The following is a 17,464-nucleotide window of genomic DNA, read 5'->3' as shown; positions in this document are numbered from 1 at the left end:
CATATTTTAACTGGAAAATGATTTATACTTTACATTTGTCGTTTATATCATAATTCTTTGCAGGAGATAAATTACTTTACCAATGCTATTTTTCTAACAATGCACGAATTTTTCCTCTAGTTTTGATTACGTTTTTAGCCCCAAGATCACGGATTATTTTTAATTTTTCTCACGAACATCTGATATATACCCCAATCTTTAACCTATTTATATGAATAGTATTTAGTAATTTTCCTTCTTTCTTATTCACGATGATTCAACTGTTTCTTGCAAAATTGTTCACCTGAAAAGTGATGTATTCATTTTAGTTCTCGTATTCCCACGATATTGTATATTCTGCCTGACAAATCATTACAAGATTTAAGCATATTCCTATAAAAAACTCAAGAAATATTCAAGTTCAAATAAAATTAAGTATCAAAATAAGATTATTGGAATATTTTAATATGATTCTCATCACGAACGTAAATTATACTTGAGTTTTGATATTTTCAATATAAAAACAATACTATTTGAAATTTTCTTTTTCAAATAATTGTTACCACAAACGTAAAACATACTTGAGTTTTGATATTTTCAGTATAAAAACAAAAGGATTTGAATCTTTTAACATAATCCTTATGATATACGTGAGTTATACTTGAGTTATTTTCAATATAAAAACAAAACTATTTAAATATCTTAAAATAATGTTTATCACAAATGTAAAGTATACCTCAATACCTCAATATTAATAAAATTTAAGATAAATTTTTTTTTTTAAATCTCAACATATTACTTATCGTCAACGCAAAGTATACTTGAATTATGATAAAATTCAATATAAAAACAACATTCAACTCAATATTTAAACACATTTCTTATCCCAAACGCAAAATATATACTTCAGTTTAATCAAAATTCAGTAAAAGAACAATGGTTTTATACAAAGACCTTCTCTCTCTCTCTCTCTATCTCTCTCGCTCTCTCTCTCTCTCTCCTCTCTCTCTCTCTCTCACGCGCTCAGTATATTTTCAATTTTGCCTCCAGTTTACTTCCAGAATCATATATTCTTTTTCCACGGTGGAGTTTTTTTTAAATATTTTTTTCTTACCTGGACGCTTCATCTCGCAGAGTGATACAACCAGGAAGTTCTCTTCTTCATTCATTTCGGCTTCTTTGTGGGAGAGATTTTATACTTTACAACAATTCGTTCTTATCTCCTGATTTTTGCTCTGGATTTGGCATGGTGTCTGAACCTTTGAAGGCTGTGGGTGTCTTTGTATACTTTTTCTGCTTGATGTCAGTTTTGGTCAACAAGATTGAGGATAAATTTGGTTGCTACTGATATTGAATTTGGCTAAAAAAAAACAAAATATATATATATATCTATATATTTCCCTTGGCTCAAAGTTACTTTTGTTGAGATCTGTGACAAGTCAATGTCTTTTAAACCTCCATGCAGAGAATAGGGGATAGCTCATGCTTCGTATAGCTAACCATGTTTTGATATATATATATATATATATATATATATATACTATATATATAATAATATATATATATAGTATATATATAGATATATATATATATATATATATATATATATATATATATATATATGTAAGTGATTACATAACAAAAATATGGAATGTTATTCCATATATGTAACAGACTAAAACTAAAGAGGTCAACCAGATTGCTTGCGGGAATGTGATCAGACCAGAGACGATAAAGTATGTAGGCTAAGTTGACATGTCGTCATCTGTGGTCATTCATTTGTTTTGAAACATTAGTCCAAGCTCCCTGCTTGAGACAACTACCGCGACCTATAATTCAAATGGCCTACGTGATTAATAATGTGTCTCATTTTGTATGTATGTTCATATGTTCGAGCTACTGTCTGCTCCTTTATGACTTGTAACCGAGATGGTAGTCAGAATAGAGTTAGCCATCATCATTGGCAGACCTGTATCTCTTTACCTAAGCTTTATCATGTAGAGAGAATAGAATTAGCCATCATCATTGGCAGAAGCGATCAAGCTATCGTCATTGGAAGGCCTGTACAATCCTACTTGATCTTCACTATGTAATATCAGAGAATATAAGTATTTTTATACTACGTGTTTTCTACTAAGAACCTCACATCATTGCCGAATCATCATGAGTTTAACACATCGTCGTCATAACCAAAGTAGATAATACCGACTTCGTAAGTGATCTACAAACCCCAAGACACTCCAATGAATATGGAAGTGCAATACCAACCGACACAGCGTAAGATTATCGCAAGTCTAACATTACCTCATAGGGCGCCTTATTATACGAGGCAACAGCCCTAATTATTATATAATATATATATATATATTATATATATATATATATATATAGATATATATATATATATATATATATATATATAACAAAAATAATATGGTTAGCCATAAGTGAGCTATATACCATTCTCTGTGCGGTGGTCTGAAAGAGATTAACTTATCACTGGACTTAACAAAAGTAACTTTGGGCTAAGGTAAATATGAATATTTCATCTCTGTTTTTTCAGGCGGCTCGGAATTAGAACCCAGTGGGAACCGATTGGGAACCAAAGAGGAAAGGTTATGTTTAATGTTTACCTTCTTTGTTACGTAACGCCACGAATCTTTTGTTAAATAACTGTTGATTTACATAGTTCGGAATTGAAAGGTTTTAATTTCGTTTCCATCATATTTTTAGTATTGGGATCTTGTTTGCATATACAGGCGGTATTATGTATACTTTTGACCTATTTCATTCTCTCTCTCTCTCTCTCTCTCTCTCTCTCTTTCTCTCTCTCTTTCTCTCTATTGCAATTACTTGCATAGATATATCTTAATTATTGGGATTTTGTCTGCATTTGCAGTCGTTACTTTATACCTTTGAGCTTTTTCATATCTCTCTCTCTCTCTCTCCAGTGTAATTACCTGCAGAAATGTTAGTTTCAATTTGCTATTCACATTTTATTTCTCTCTCTCTCTCTCTCTCTTTCTTACTCTTACTCTCTATGTGTAACTGCTTGCAGAAATATGCCTTTCATTTCTCTCTCTCTCTCTCTCTCTCTCTCTCTCTCTCTCTCAGTTTAACTGTCTGCGGAAATATATATTTCATTTCACTATCTCTCTCTCTCTCTCTCTCTCTCTCTCTTCCATCGTTTTCCAGAGGAGCAATTTCGTTAGCTACTCTTCATTTCTCTTTTCACAAATTTATATTTTAATAAAATATGCAAATTGGATTGAAACTTTTGGGGAACCCATATTCCCGAGACTTCTTATGTTTACCTGTTTTGGTGGAATATAAATAAAAAAAAGACTCGATTCCACTCGGTTCGTACTCCGTTCCCACTCGATTCCCATTCAGTTCCTATTCTATTACCACTCGGTTCCTTTTCTATTCCCACTCGGTTCGTACTTGGTTCCCTTTCGGTTCCCACTTGGTTCTCACTCTTTCCCTACAAGGTTCCCATTCGATTCCCATTCAATTGCTATTCGGTTTCCGTTGGATTCCCACAAGGTTCCTAAATGGTTCCCATTCGATTCCTACTCGATTGCTATTCGGTTTCCCACTCGGTTCCTATTTGGTTGCTACTCGGCTCCCATTCGATTTCCATTCGGTTCCCACTCGATTCCTATTTGGTTCTAACTCGGTTCCCACTCGGTTCCTACTCGCTTACCATTCGGTTCCTGCTCGATTCCCATTCGGTTCAAGCTCGATTCCCACCGGCTCCTACTCGCTTACCCCTCGGCTCCTATTCGATTCCAACCAGTTCAAATTCGATTCCCACTCGATTTCCACTCGGTTCTCACTCGGTTCCTAATCTGGAATGAAGCAGCGGCCGATGAGAGGGGAAATAAAAAAAAAAAAACTTTTCCAGATCACAGATGCATCTGGGCATAATGTTGAAGAAGTTGCTTGCAAGCATCAAAGCAGAGTCCCCACTCTCTCGAAATGCCCTTTGCATGGGTAACTTTTGGAGTGTTTTTTCAAGTCTCTCTCTCTCTCTCTCTCTCTCTCTCTCTCTCACATACAAGTATACAACCTTCCTTTCCTTCAAAGACTTAATTTATTCTCTGGGTAATTTTATGATTTCGTAGCTTAGGATAATTTGCCACATTTTCTACTTTATCTTCACACCGTTTATAACCCTAATTTAGCTTTATATTGGCCAAAACTAAATTTCTCTATCCTCTTTCGCCTTCTAAGCCTAGCTTCAAATTGGACCAGGAATCATGGCCAGAAATTCTCGCCCCTTATATCTTCCTTTATTTTCGAAACTGGGAATCCTCTGTTGCCTTTTCTCCTCGTATGGAATTCCGAATTCCCTCTTCCCTCTTTCCCAAACAGTACTGGAGACTTGGCAATTCATCGAGTCTATACTTCCTTGCTTTAAAAAAATTACTCTTTTCAATTTTGGAAGACAGAATTCGTCCATAGTTTGACGAAGTGTCATAAGCCTTTTTCCCCCACACTGAGAAAATGGGTTTCAGAGATTCTGATATCATTCAGAACTTCTAATTCGCTCATTTATGGAATTTCTTTTTTTGGAAAAATGTAACAAACCAGAGAGCTGAAGTTTTCATATGTTATAGAATATAAAATAACTGGGTCACCTTAAGAGGGAAACTCAAAAACTTAAAAAAACAAAACTAATTCGCTCATGTTCTTAGAGAATTTCTTTTGTGAAAAAATGTAACAAAACAGAGAGCTGAAGTTTTCATATGTTATAGAATGTAAAAAAAACTGGGCCACCTTAGGAGGAAAACTCAAAAAAAAAAAAAAAAAAAAAAAAAAAAGTTACCCCAGTCAAAGCAGGAACGAACTGAAGAGCTAAATATTTACTGAAGAAAAGGAACTGATGTCTCTTGAATTCGTCTCACTGAGTATTTGAAACAGACAGACAAACAGTCAGACAAGCAGGCATTGGGGAATGCAAAACCTCACCCGCCTGCATTTGCGAACTTCTAAGAGTAACCAATAATGAATGCTGAGACAACTAATTTCTATAATTTATTTGAACAATCGTCTCACTTAATTTTACATAAAGGGAGAAGAGGGGAACTAAGGACATTCTTTAAGTGTAATTTTTTCTTTTGATTTTATTTCTCATGGAATGATTCTTTTCGAACTATCTGCGTGTCAAACATTTTATTAGAAACTGATGTAGCAACTTTCTTCTAATTTCATTATCAATCTACTCAATGTGTTCTTTGCTTTATTCTGCTAAAACCTGCTTGATAGAGTACCACCTTTCTCTTATTTTCGCTTATAACAGTCATAACAGAGAGAGCAGAACTCTCGTTTACTTTCCTTCGAAAATAAGGGAATAGCTTTCATCTTACTCCACCGAACGGAAATTGAAATCACAAGATTCACAATCACTTTGATCCGTCCTTGAAAAATAAGCAGATGAATTTCCTCTTATGCGCCAAACGCAAATAGAAATGGATTCGTATTCTCTTTTATCTTTCTGAAGATTTGTACAGAGAATCTCTGAATCGAACCTAAGAAGAGAGAGTCTTTCAATTAAACCTTAATCATATTGCTTCCTGTCCCGACGAAGATTCAAAGGACTGCTTTTTTAAAAATTTATTTTATTTTATTTTATTTCTTTTACACGTCACTGGATATTATTGGATTGGCAGGTCATCCGTGAGATTAACAGAAGGGGACGAAGCCTTCAAATACACCACAAGAAGGTATATGGATTGTAGCTATGAGAGAGAGAGAGAGAGAGAGAGAGAGAGAGAGAGAGAGAGAGAGGAAATCATTAATGTAAGAATTCAGTTTCATCTGGGATTTTCGAAAGTGTGGTATGTGTATGTGTGTGTGTGTGTGAGAGAGAGAGAGAGAGAGAGAGAGAGAGAGAGATTAAATCATTAATGTAAGAATTCAGTTTCATCTGGGATTTTCGAAAGTGTGTGTAAGTATGCGTATGTGAGAGAGAGAGAGAGAGAGAGAGAGAGAGAGAGAGAGAGAGAGTAAATCAGTAATGTAAGAATTCAGTTTAAGCAAGAAGTTTCTTCATGGAAAATTAAGTTATACTCTAAGTTAAATTGTGTGCGTGAATCAGAGAGAGAGAGAGAGAGAGAGAGAGAGAGAGAGAGAGAGAGAGAGAGAGAGAGAGAGAGATGTAGAAATTCTCTAAAGTAAAATCATTGCTCTCCTTAGGTATTCGTTCTCTGATAATTGACGAAAGTTATCTACAATTGATAATTGTAGAGAATTAAGACTGTATGAAAAGATGTATTTTTTTTTATCTATTGTTATTGCAAGTTAAAATTCCAACTGAAATATCTTTCAGCTAAGGGTAGCTTAAATCATAGAAAACCAAAGTCAAACCCTTAAACCTGTAGGAGAAAGCACTACAAAAAAAAAGTTACAAAATACAACCCACATCGTACCACCAAGGGTAAACAAGCAAAAACTGAAAGCAAAGTTGATATTCCGAGCCACGCCAAAAAAAAAAAAAAAAAAAAAAAAAAAAATAAAACAGAAATAAAACGTTGAAAACATTATCGCATTTTTATCCACTGGAGTTCGTGGGGGGGAAAATGTGAAAAAAAAGGAAAAAAAGTATTTACAGTCGTGTAATTGTTGCCGGGATTGAATCATCACACCAATTTCACTCCCTCTTTTACCCCTGTTTTTAACTCCCTGATTTTATGCGTGCATTGTTTACATGACGTTTTTTATCTAACCATAAGATAAGCGGCAGCGTCATGTCTAAAAATCTGGTCCCTTCCAGGCACGAGAGAGGCTGTCAAACTTATTTCAATTTTTAAAATTTTTGTCGGTTGTTTTTCTGTTTGGACTCTGGCTATTTGCAAGAGTCAGGTTCTTTTCATATTATTATTATTATTACTAGCAATTTACCAATCCTTATTGAAAGCATATTCATCTGATGCTTCATATTAGTGACTCGCTAGTGTTTTTGTTAACTATTATTATGTCTGATAAAATCGTAAAGTAACTAAGTCTTACGGGCATAACCAGCCCCGTTTCACGGGCAGAACCAGCTCCTCAGTTTTAGGGAATCCTTTCTGACCCTCACTTCCTTCGGACTGTGGGGCGGGGGGGGGAGGGTTGTTAGGTATGATGATGAAACCCCATCATAAATAATCTTAGGGGTCCTCACTATAACCCTGCCAAGTTTCAGGCTCATCGGACCAGCCGTTTGGCCGTGATTGAATGACAGACGGACGGACAGACATAACGCCCATATTATAGTATAGTAAGATTATTATTATTATTATTATTATTATTATTATTATTATTATTATTCTGTTGAATAAAATGGCAGAATTCAAAGAATTAATCTTATATACTATCTTTTCTATTTTTCTTATGACTCGCTTTTCTGGCTCAGCGATACTTTGCAATAATAGGCCAATATTCATATTGGGGATAATGCTGAAAGTGGTATTTTATTCAGAACAGGCTTTATTAATCCAAGACTAGTATTATCTATATACTAGTATTATCAGAATACTGGTATATGGACCAGAGGAACGCCTTCCCATATACCAGTATTCTGATAATACCAGTCTTGGATTAATAAAGCCTGTTCTGAATAAAATACCACTTTCAGCATTATCCCCAATATGAATATTGGCCAATTATTGCGAAGTATCACTGAGCCAGAAAAGCGAGTAATGAGGAAAATAGAAAAGATAATATATATTAAGATTAATTCGCTGAATTCTGCCATTTTATTTAACAGAATTTGTTTAAAAGAAGATATTCTTCCAAATTATTATTATTAAGGTAAAAAACCGCATGGTACAGGGATGGACCATGTACGATCAATGTGTACAACCCCAAGAAAAGTACATTATAACACGTCCTGACACCGGAGTAGAGGTCTTTAGCTCCGTTTCTCACCAACAACAAGTCGCGTCTGATGCCCATCTCCGATGTCAGGACGCGTTATAATGTACTTTTTTTGGGGTTGCACACATTGATCGTACATGGTTCACCCCTGTACCATGCGGTTTTTTACCCTATTATCATTATTATTATTATTATTCTAAGTGGTCCACAATAATAAAAATGTTAAAAGTTCGTGTTATAATTCAAAAACACTTTTTTAAAGGCTTTCGAACCAAGAAAAAGTTTCGAAAACTTTTATAAAGTGTTTTTAAATTATAACACGAACTTTTAAAATTTTTATTATTGTGGACCCCTGTTACGAACCCCGAGAGAGGTCCGCTCCAAGTTCGATATTGTTATAAACAAAAAGAATTCAACACCAACAGTTGAAACTGGGGATATAGAAAGATATGCAAACACAACAAAGGTTTATTTACAAGCTTACTAACAAAGATAAATGCAGAATGGTGGCTCCTATTTATATACCACAAGTAAAATCTTACAATGCGTGACCTGGGGAAACGGTAGGGTAATGAAAGTACTTGCTGGCCAGTTTTGCGACTCGAAGCGATGGCTTCACAAAAGGAGAACGGTGGAACCCCAGTCGTGTTCTTGACTCCATACTGCGGAAAACAATGTCTATTCTTGATACTCGAAGGGCAGGAACTCCTCAAAACCTCTTGTGGAACGTTTCTTCTCTGAAATCTTGCTCTACGTCTAAATGCCTCGGTCGTCCACTCCCGGACGACCTGACCAGATCCAGATTAAACTCTCGAGCGCCTTTTTCTCTCTGATTCTTCGTATGTTATTTCTTCTCTTATCTCTCTCTCATGATCTCTGCTGCTGATCTCTCACTGATAATCTGATCTGTGACTCTTACTGGTGATCTCACTAATAATCTGATCTGTGACTCTTACTGATGATCTCATCTGTGACTCTTACTGCTGATGACCTGCTCCCTCCTACTTCGTCAGTCGTATTTATAAGGCAATCTGTGGGCGGGGCTACCAACGAGCGTCACAGACTCCCGAGACGACGGGAACGATTTAGAAGAATCTCGACGAAGTATTGCATTAGAAATCGCGGCGTTCCTCACGTCACGTCGGTGCCTATCAAGTTCCATAAAACTCCCGCCGATTCTATAACCATCATGAGAACAGGCACCTCCAACACATGCGCGAAGCCTCCTTGCTGCAGAACTTCTCGAAGATGCGTTTTCCTTTCCTTTATCTTTCTTTGCTATAAAGCAATTACCATGACATGTCCCTCCAAAAAGGGGAAAAAAATAAAATCAACTGATTTTATTTCTTCTAAAGAGAAACAAGAATTAAACAGCAGTGGAACAATTCTGTATAAAGCTTTAATACTTCTCCATTCACTCAACCACTTGCGCCAAAATAGAAAACGGCCATTAGGCTACTCGTTCTGAAAACTCTAGAGAGGCTATTAGCTATCATATTATCCTTCCCTCTTAATTTTTCTGTTTTCTGAACTCTGATTGAAACTTTGAAATGCTAAAACACCTGTTGCGTTTTCTCAAAACTAATTTCTCTCAGTAACACTGTCACATAGAACACTGGCGGTGGCCAAGGTACGTGGCGTTCTTTATAATTCTGAAGCAAGTTTACATTCATTGACTGTGCTCTACTCTTACCCACATTAATTCCATGTATATTTCCCCTCTCCTCAAACACTGAAAAGGGACCTTCGAACTTATAAGGTAAAGCGGAACCTTCTTTCTGGGCTAGTACTAAAACTTTATCTCTTACACACAAACTTCTCTTTTTTGCTCTAAGATCATGTTTCCCTTTAGTTTCCCCTTGACTTCCGCTCGCTCTTCCATTCTCCTCCGCTAGTTGCCAAACATCTCTTGAATTGTTTTTTTAATACTCTAGATTAGTTGAGCAATCTTCTCTACCCTTACCTACAGACAAAGGTCCGACCATATTGATAAATACATTCTCAAAAGATTCGCCTACTGAAGGAATATTACACAACGGAACTCTGGGAATTACTTGATTCTGTTTCCCGGCAATTTGGCATTCATGACAGCTTAAAACATACCTTTTTACGACTCTTCATTTTAGGCCAAAAGTATGCCCTACTAATACACTTGAAAGTTTTATTTACTCCTAAATGTCCTTGCTCATCATGTGCTAACTTCAAAACTAGCTCACGAAGCTTCCTAGGAACCACTAATTGTTCGGTTATTTCCCCTTTACTACCTGACTTAGGACGAACAACGACACAACACTTCGTCCTTTAAACAAAAAGTATCCTTACACACATCATCGAGATCATCATCCAGCTCACATTAAAAAATTCGGGTTAGGGTCTCATCCTCTCTCTGCAACTTGACTAGCTCATCCTTATCCACAAGGTTAGTGCCTAATTCATCACCGTAACTAGTACTAGATACCGGTGCATTTACTACGTTACTCTCGACAGCTACACCTTCCCCTTGGCTATCACTGTCAACATCGATAGAGTCCGGTCTCTCAGCCACACTCATGCCAAGATCAACCTCGCCACCTCTATCACACTCGTTCGAATCCACGAACTCACTCACGTTCGAATCCACGAACTCACACTCGTTGGAATCCACGAACAAATTATGACCGTAGTCTATGTCTGTATCTAAACCTGACCTAGTTACTACCAGTTCAGGCACTGGAATATCCCTCACAACAGGATTCACATTCTTGGATAAAGCTAAGTCATTACCAACAATAATGTCAACGCCATCAACGGGCAAACTGTCAACAACTGCAAGTTTCACTTCTCCTGACTTTCTAAATTCAAAATCAACAAAGGACAAAGAACTCAAGTGTTAGGAAATCCACCTAACATGACTTTTTCTTCCATGCTGATTTCCGCCCTGTTTGGCACACTCTCTCTCCTGATCAGTGAGACAGCAGCTCCTGTGTCTCGAAGCAAGACCACTTCTCTCAAAAATACTCCTCCAAGAGAGGAAACTACACCTTCTGACAGAAATTCACCAAAAAATTTCCTAGTTTCTCTCATCACATCATTCCTACTTGACGAAAGGTTAACTAGAGACATGGGTTTCTTAACGTCCTTCCTTTCTACTGCACAATTTCTCGCTAAATGTCCTTTCCCATTACATCAGAAACAAGTTAATTCTGAGCCACTAGATGCCACTTTACTCTTGCAAACCTTAGACGTATGACCAGGTTTTCCGCATGTATAACAGGAATAGTCCCTTTTACTCGCATTGCTATTACTAGGACTGACCTTTACTGCTTTGTACTCTACCAGATGAAGGATCATTTCGTTTCTTACTAACACTCAAATTATGAGTTAGACTATATTTGTCAGCTAACCTAGTTGCTCCTGCAAAAGATACTTCTCGCCTATCTTCTATGTAAAGCTTAATCTCAGGGGATACGTTATCTTTGAAGTTTTCCAACAACACTAAGTTCTTCAAACCATCAAAATCCACAACTTTAGTAGCGGAAGTTAACCAATTAAAAAACAGCCTTTCTAACTTCTTACCGTATTCTACATACGTAATATTTTCGTCCTTTTCCAAATTTCTAAATTTCTTACGGTACGCCTCCGGTACTAACCTATACACGCTAAGAACAGTTTCTTTCACAATATCATAATCATCACATTCCTCCTTAGACATGCAACTATACACAGTAAGTGCCCTTCCACTTAAAACTGACTGTAAATATAAAGTCCACCTTTCTTTAGGAGAATCTACTCTTTCCATTAACTTCTCAAAACACATGAAATATGTCGTAACATCTTCTACATCAAACTTTGGTACTAATTTCAACAGTGCACTCATACCTAACCTATCAGCTCCGTTTTAGTTTTTGCCCGACTGTTACGAGTACTTTGTCTTACCCGAGCAATTTCCAACTCGTGCATACGTTCTTTTTCTCTTTCTTCCTGCTCATGCATACATATCTTCTCTCCTTCCTCCTGCTGCATTACCAACATTTCTACCTCTTGCTGCCTTTTCCTCACTTCTCTCTCAGCCGCTCTTTCATCTCTCTCATACTTTTCCCTCTCTTTCCTTTCAACATACTCACGGAGATTATTCCCAGACTCGATAAACTCTTTCACCATCTCACTCCTTTTGGTTCTTTCTATATTCTCCCTGTTTCAAACTGCTACAGTGCTGAATAGCCTAAGCAAGGTCGCCAAAAATGTTACAAACCCTGAGAGGTCCGCTTCAGGTTCAATATGAAAATAAACAAAAAGAATTCAACACCAACAGTTGAAACTGGGGATACGAATATAGAAAGAAACACTAACACAATAAAGGTTTATTTACAAGCTTTCTAACAAAGATAAATGCAGAATGGTGTCTCCTATTTACATACCACAAATAAAATCTTACAATGCGTGAACTGGGGAAACAGTAGGGTAATGAAAGTACTTGCCACCAGTTTTGCGACTTGAAGCGATGGCTTTACAAAAGGAGAACGGTGGAACCCCAGTCGTGTTCTTGACTCCGTACTGTGGAAAACAATGTCTATTCTTGATACTTGAAGGGCGGGAACTCCTCAAAACCTCTTGTGGAACGTTTCTTCTCTGAAGTCTTGCTCTACGTCTAAGTGCCTCGGTCGTCCACTACCGGACGACTTGACCAGATCCAGATTAAACCCTCGAGCACCTTTTTCTCTCTGATTCTTCGTCTGTTCCTTCTTCTCTTATCTCTCTCTCATGATCTCTGCTGCTGATCTCTCACTGATAATCTGATCTGTGACTCTTACTGATGATCTCACTAATAATCTGATCTGTGACTCTTACTGATGATCTCACTGATAATCTGATCTGTGACTCTTACTGATGATCTCATATGTGACTCTTACTGCTGATGATCTGCTCCCTCCTACTTCGTCAGTCGTATTTATAAGGCAATCTGTGGGCGGGGCTACCAGCGAGCGTCACAGACTCCCGAGACGACGGGAACGATTTAGAAGAATCTCGACAAAGTATTGCATCAGAAACTGCGACGTTCCTAACGTCACGTCGGCGCCTGTCAAGTTCCTTAAAACTTCCGCCGATTCTATAACCATCATGAGAACAGGCACCTCCAACACATGCGCGAATGCCTCCTTGCTGCTAGAACTTCTCGAAGATGCGTTTTCCTTTCCTTTATCTTTCTTTGCTATAAAGCAATTACCATGACAACCCCTTAGAACGTTGTATAAACTCTCGCGATAGAGAGTTTTCCCAACAAAAATTATTATTATTATTATTATTGAAAGATATTGCTAAGAGAGAGAGAGAGAGAGAGAGAGAGAGAGAGAGAGAGAGAGAGAGAGAGAGAGAGAGAGAGAGAGTTGATAAAAAGTCTTTCCCTAGCAGTTAATGAACTGAACTTGATTAACAGTAGACCTTCCTCGAGAGAGAGAGAGAGAGAGAGAGAGAGAGAGAGAGAGAGAGAGAGAGAGAGTTCCGCTTTAACAATTATTTAATGGAAACAAATTACAAGACTTCTTGTATACAGATTATGGGGCAATTTGTATCAGTGTGGAGAGAGAGAGAGAGAGAGAGAGAGAGAGAGAGAGAGAGAGAGAGAGAGAGAGAGAGAGAGAGAGAGAGAGAGTTCAGCTTAAACAATTATTTAATGGAAACAAATTACAAGACTTTGGTCTACAGATTAGGGGCAATTTGATCAGTTTGGAGAGAGAGAGAGAGAGAAGAGAGAGAGAGAGAGAGAGAGAGAGTTTCCAATTTAACATGTACTAAATACCAACAAATTACAAAGCTTCTTGTATACAGACTGTGGGGCAATTTGTATAAGGAGAGAGAGAGAGAGAGAGAGAGAGTTTCCCCTTTAACTGGTCCTAAATACTAACAAATTACAAAGCTTCTTGTATACAGACTTTGGGGCAATTTGTATCAGGAGAGAAAGAGAGAGAGAGAGAGAGACCTTACAGACCTTACATCTTGTTCGGGTTACCCCAGGTCCCTCAGTGTGAGGCACCTCTAATGTCTACCAGAGAGTTGCTAGTACATCTTTCGGTATATTTTGCATCTTCCAATCTTGGATGGTCTGGGATGCAGCTTAGATATTTGTCGAGCTTATTCTTAAACACATCTACGCTCACTCCTGATATATTCCTCAGATGAGCTGGCAACGATTGAATAGACGCTGCATTATCGATGCTGGTGCGTAGTGGATTAATGTTCTGTGTGCTTTCCTTATTTTTCCTGGTATAGTTTTGGGCACTATTAATCTACCTCTGCTTGCTCTTTCTGATATTTTTAGCTCCATGATGTTTTCGGCTATTCCTTCTATCTGTTTCCGTGCCTGAATTATCATGTAGCGTTCTCTTCTCCTTTCTAGACTATATAATTTTAAGGATTGTAGTCTTTCCCAGTAGTCAAGATCCTTAACTTCTTCTATTCTAGCTGTAAAGGACCTTTGTACACTCTCTATTTGTGCAATATCCTTTTGATAGTGTGGGTACCATATCATATTGCAATATTCAAGTGGACTACGAACATATGTTTTATAAAGCATAATCATGTGTTCAGCTTTTCTTGTTTTGAAGTGCCGTAACAACATTCCCATTTTTGCTTTACATTTTGCCAATAGAATTGCTATTTGATCATTGCATAACATGTTCCTATTCATCATCACACCAAGGTCTTTAACTGCTTGCCACCAATTTTAGGGCTGTTGCCTCGTATAATAAGGCGCCCTATGAGGTAATGTTAGACTTGCGATAATCTTTGCTAAGTCGGTTGGTATTGCACTTCCATATTCATTGGAGTGTCTTGGGGTTTGTAGATCACTTACGAAGTCAATATTATCTTCTTTGGTTATGACGACGATGTGTTAAACTCATGATGATTTCTTTCTGATGTGAGGTTCTTAGTTACTTGCCTCTAGTCTTGATCCACTTTTGAAAGTAATATGTGCTAATTTGTGCTCATCATAAATTTTGCTTGTATCTATACTTTGTCTTAATAATATTGCAAGTGGCTTTGCGATAGAATGAACTACTTTCTTTACCAAAATAGCAGGGACACCATCAGGCCCTGCTGCAGCTCCATTTTTAATTTTATTAATAGCCTGCACAATATCAGCTTCATTAATATCTATATCAGCTAAATATTCACTATTTTCTTCCCTTACTTCTATATCATTATCTTCATTATCAATTCTAGGGGTGAATTCTCTCTTATATCGTTCTGCCAATATGTTGCATATTTCCTTTATTTCATTAGTTAATCTCCTTTCAATTCTAAGAGGGCCTATTTCTATTCTTCTTTTATTCATCTTTTTTACATACGAGTATAATAGTTTGGGGTTTTGCTTGATATTTACTAAGGTTTTTTCTTCCAAGTCCCGTTTTTCATTTTCTTTTGATTGTATGATCTTTTGTTCTGCCTTTTTTATCTTACTTTTTAGTTCGATCACTTTCCATGCATTTTTTTTCTTTTGCAAGACCTTTTTTCCACTTTCTGATTATCTGGAACAAGATCCTTCTGTCTCTTGGTATGCATGACTGATGTTTACTTTTCTTCTTCAGTATATATTTGTCCACTATTTTCTCTAATATTTTATATAATATCTCCGTATTTACCTTCATATTATCACTTACGAAAATGTTATCCCAATCTTTGTTTAATTCTTCATTTATTTCTGACCATTTTATATTTTTACTGTAGAAGTTGTATTTTCCATATCCTTCCCACTTTTTATTTCTTGCTTATCTCTGTTTTCACTTGCTTTGGAATGGACTGTTAATTCTATGACATTATGGTCTGAAATACTCGCATTATAAACTATTATTTCTTTAACATAATTCACCTCGTTCACAAATACTAGGTCTAAAGTAGTTTCCTTTCTTGTTGGCAGGTGATTTATTTGTTGAATGTTGTATTCTAGTAACATATCTAATAGCTTTTCGAATTGCCTCTTATCTTCTGCACTGCTATTACTCTCTTTTTTTATATGTATAAATACAACCACAATCTCCTATTCGTTCTTTCCAGTCTACGAAAGGAAAGTTAAAGTCTCCGGAAAGGAGAATAGTCCAGTCCTTGTGATTTCTACATATATCATACAATATTTCTATTATTGTGTCAAACTCTTTAGTATTAGGGGGTCTATATATTACTATGTTCATTAATCTTTCAGATTAAAATTCTACCGCTATTAGTTCACATTCTGAGTTACTATACTTCTCATATATTTTTCCTTGTTTTTTGTCTTTCCCATTTATTGCGGTTCCCCATTGATTCCTATTTTTTCTATCTGATCTATAAGTTTGGAACCCTTTTATTTGATCGTCATTCCCAGTCTCTTGGGAATACCAGGTTTCACTTATATTCATTATATCTATTTTCTTTTCAATTTGGGTTAGTTCTTCTAAGTACTCTATTTTCTTTTTGAGTTACTCGTAACTAAACCCTGTGTATTCATCACTATGATGGTTTGCGTGTTTTCTCCTTCATTTAATATGGGTAATAATAAGGATTTTCCCATGTCTCTTTCCTGTTCTGGTATGTTGTTCTTTTTTTCATTTCCAGAAATTCTGACATTAAAAAATCCAACTTTTCCATAATATTTGATCTTCCTTCATCATAATTATTCATTTTGCGTCTGAATCTGCAATTTTCTCCGTATCTGCAATATCCTCTTGCATCGTAAATACAGTTCTTATCTCTTGAGCTGTATCTTGGAGCTGATGCTTGGAAATTTTTTGCTGACACTCCATATCGCGGTGATGGCTTGCTTTTTTCCTTCACCTGATATTCTTTGTTCCTCTCTTTATTTGTTTCTTTCTTATTTTGGATTTTATTATTTGATTGATTATTTATTTGATTTTGATTCATGGCTACAGGGTGCATATATTTATATTTTTTGTCGAACTTACATCCTTTTCCTTCTTATAAGTTTTTGCATATTTTTGGATGTGGATCTCTGCAATCATCCTCATAGCCGTCTAGGTATGCACATTTACCATAGATTTCATAGTTGTGACATACCTTGGGATGTTTGTAGTAACATCTTTCTCCGAATCTGCAATTCCCTCTTTTCAAAATGTTGCAGACTTTGTCTTTCTTGTCTATTTTTTCTTCTTTCCCTTCAGGATTTTCTTTTGTGTTGTCATGTCGTAATTCATTTCTTCGTAAGTATGCTGCTTTATTGCCTCATATGTAGTATCAGTGAGTATATTTGCATCCATACCTTTATCTTGTTCTTTGTTTTCCTTATTTTTTTCTGTCATTTCAGTTTTGTTTACTTCTCTTCCGTTTTCCTCTTCTACTTCTTCCTCTTCCTCTTCTTCTTCATCCTCAACTATTTGTACATTAATTCTTGCTTTAATAATATTGTCTATCCATGATAGACATGTTGAGCAAAATATTCTGGTATCCTTACTCACATCTTACATTACTTCAGCACATTGAGGATGCGTCGGAATGTTGCATGCAGAACATTTTCTGATCAGGTTTTGTGGATTAACTATGCTATACCACACCTTACACAGTTTGCATGCTTTTGGCATTCTTTTTCCTATTGCATCAATTAGAATATTCACTATGTTCACCTTATTCATTTTCTTTGTCGGAATATGTTGAT

At 36.5% G+C, this 17,464-nt stretch overlaps 1 protein-coding gene across 1 annotated transcript in view; it reads right to left on the bottom strand.

Moving 5' to 3' along the window:
- LOC135211460 (uncharacterized) overlaps positions 1–17,464 on the bottom strand; it is a 65,889-nt gene that overhangs the window by 33,985 nt on the left and 14,440 nt on the right. Inside the window, exon 7 of the mRNA XM_064244768.1 lies at positions 17,072–17,203. Within this exon, the coding sequence (XP_064100838.1) occupies positions 17,072–17,203 (132 nt within the window). The remainder of the gene's footprint in view (positions 1–17,071; positions 17,204–17,464) is intronic.

The sequence above is a fragment of the Macrobrachium nipponense genome, chromosome 4 (assembly GCF_015104395.2).
Source record: "Macrobrachium nipponense isolate FS-2020 chromosome 4, ASM1510439v2, whole genome shotgun sequence".
NCBI classification, from domain to species: Eukaryota; Metazoa; Arthropoda; class Malacostraca; order Decapoda; family Palaemonidae; genus Macrobrachium; species Macrobrachium nipponense.
Note: the sequence above shows the minus strand (reverse complement) of the source record. Positions and strands in the feature narration are given on the sequence as shown.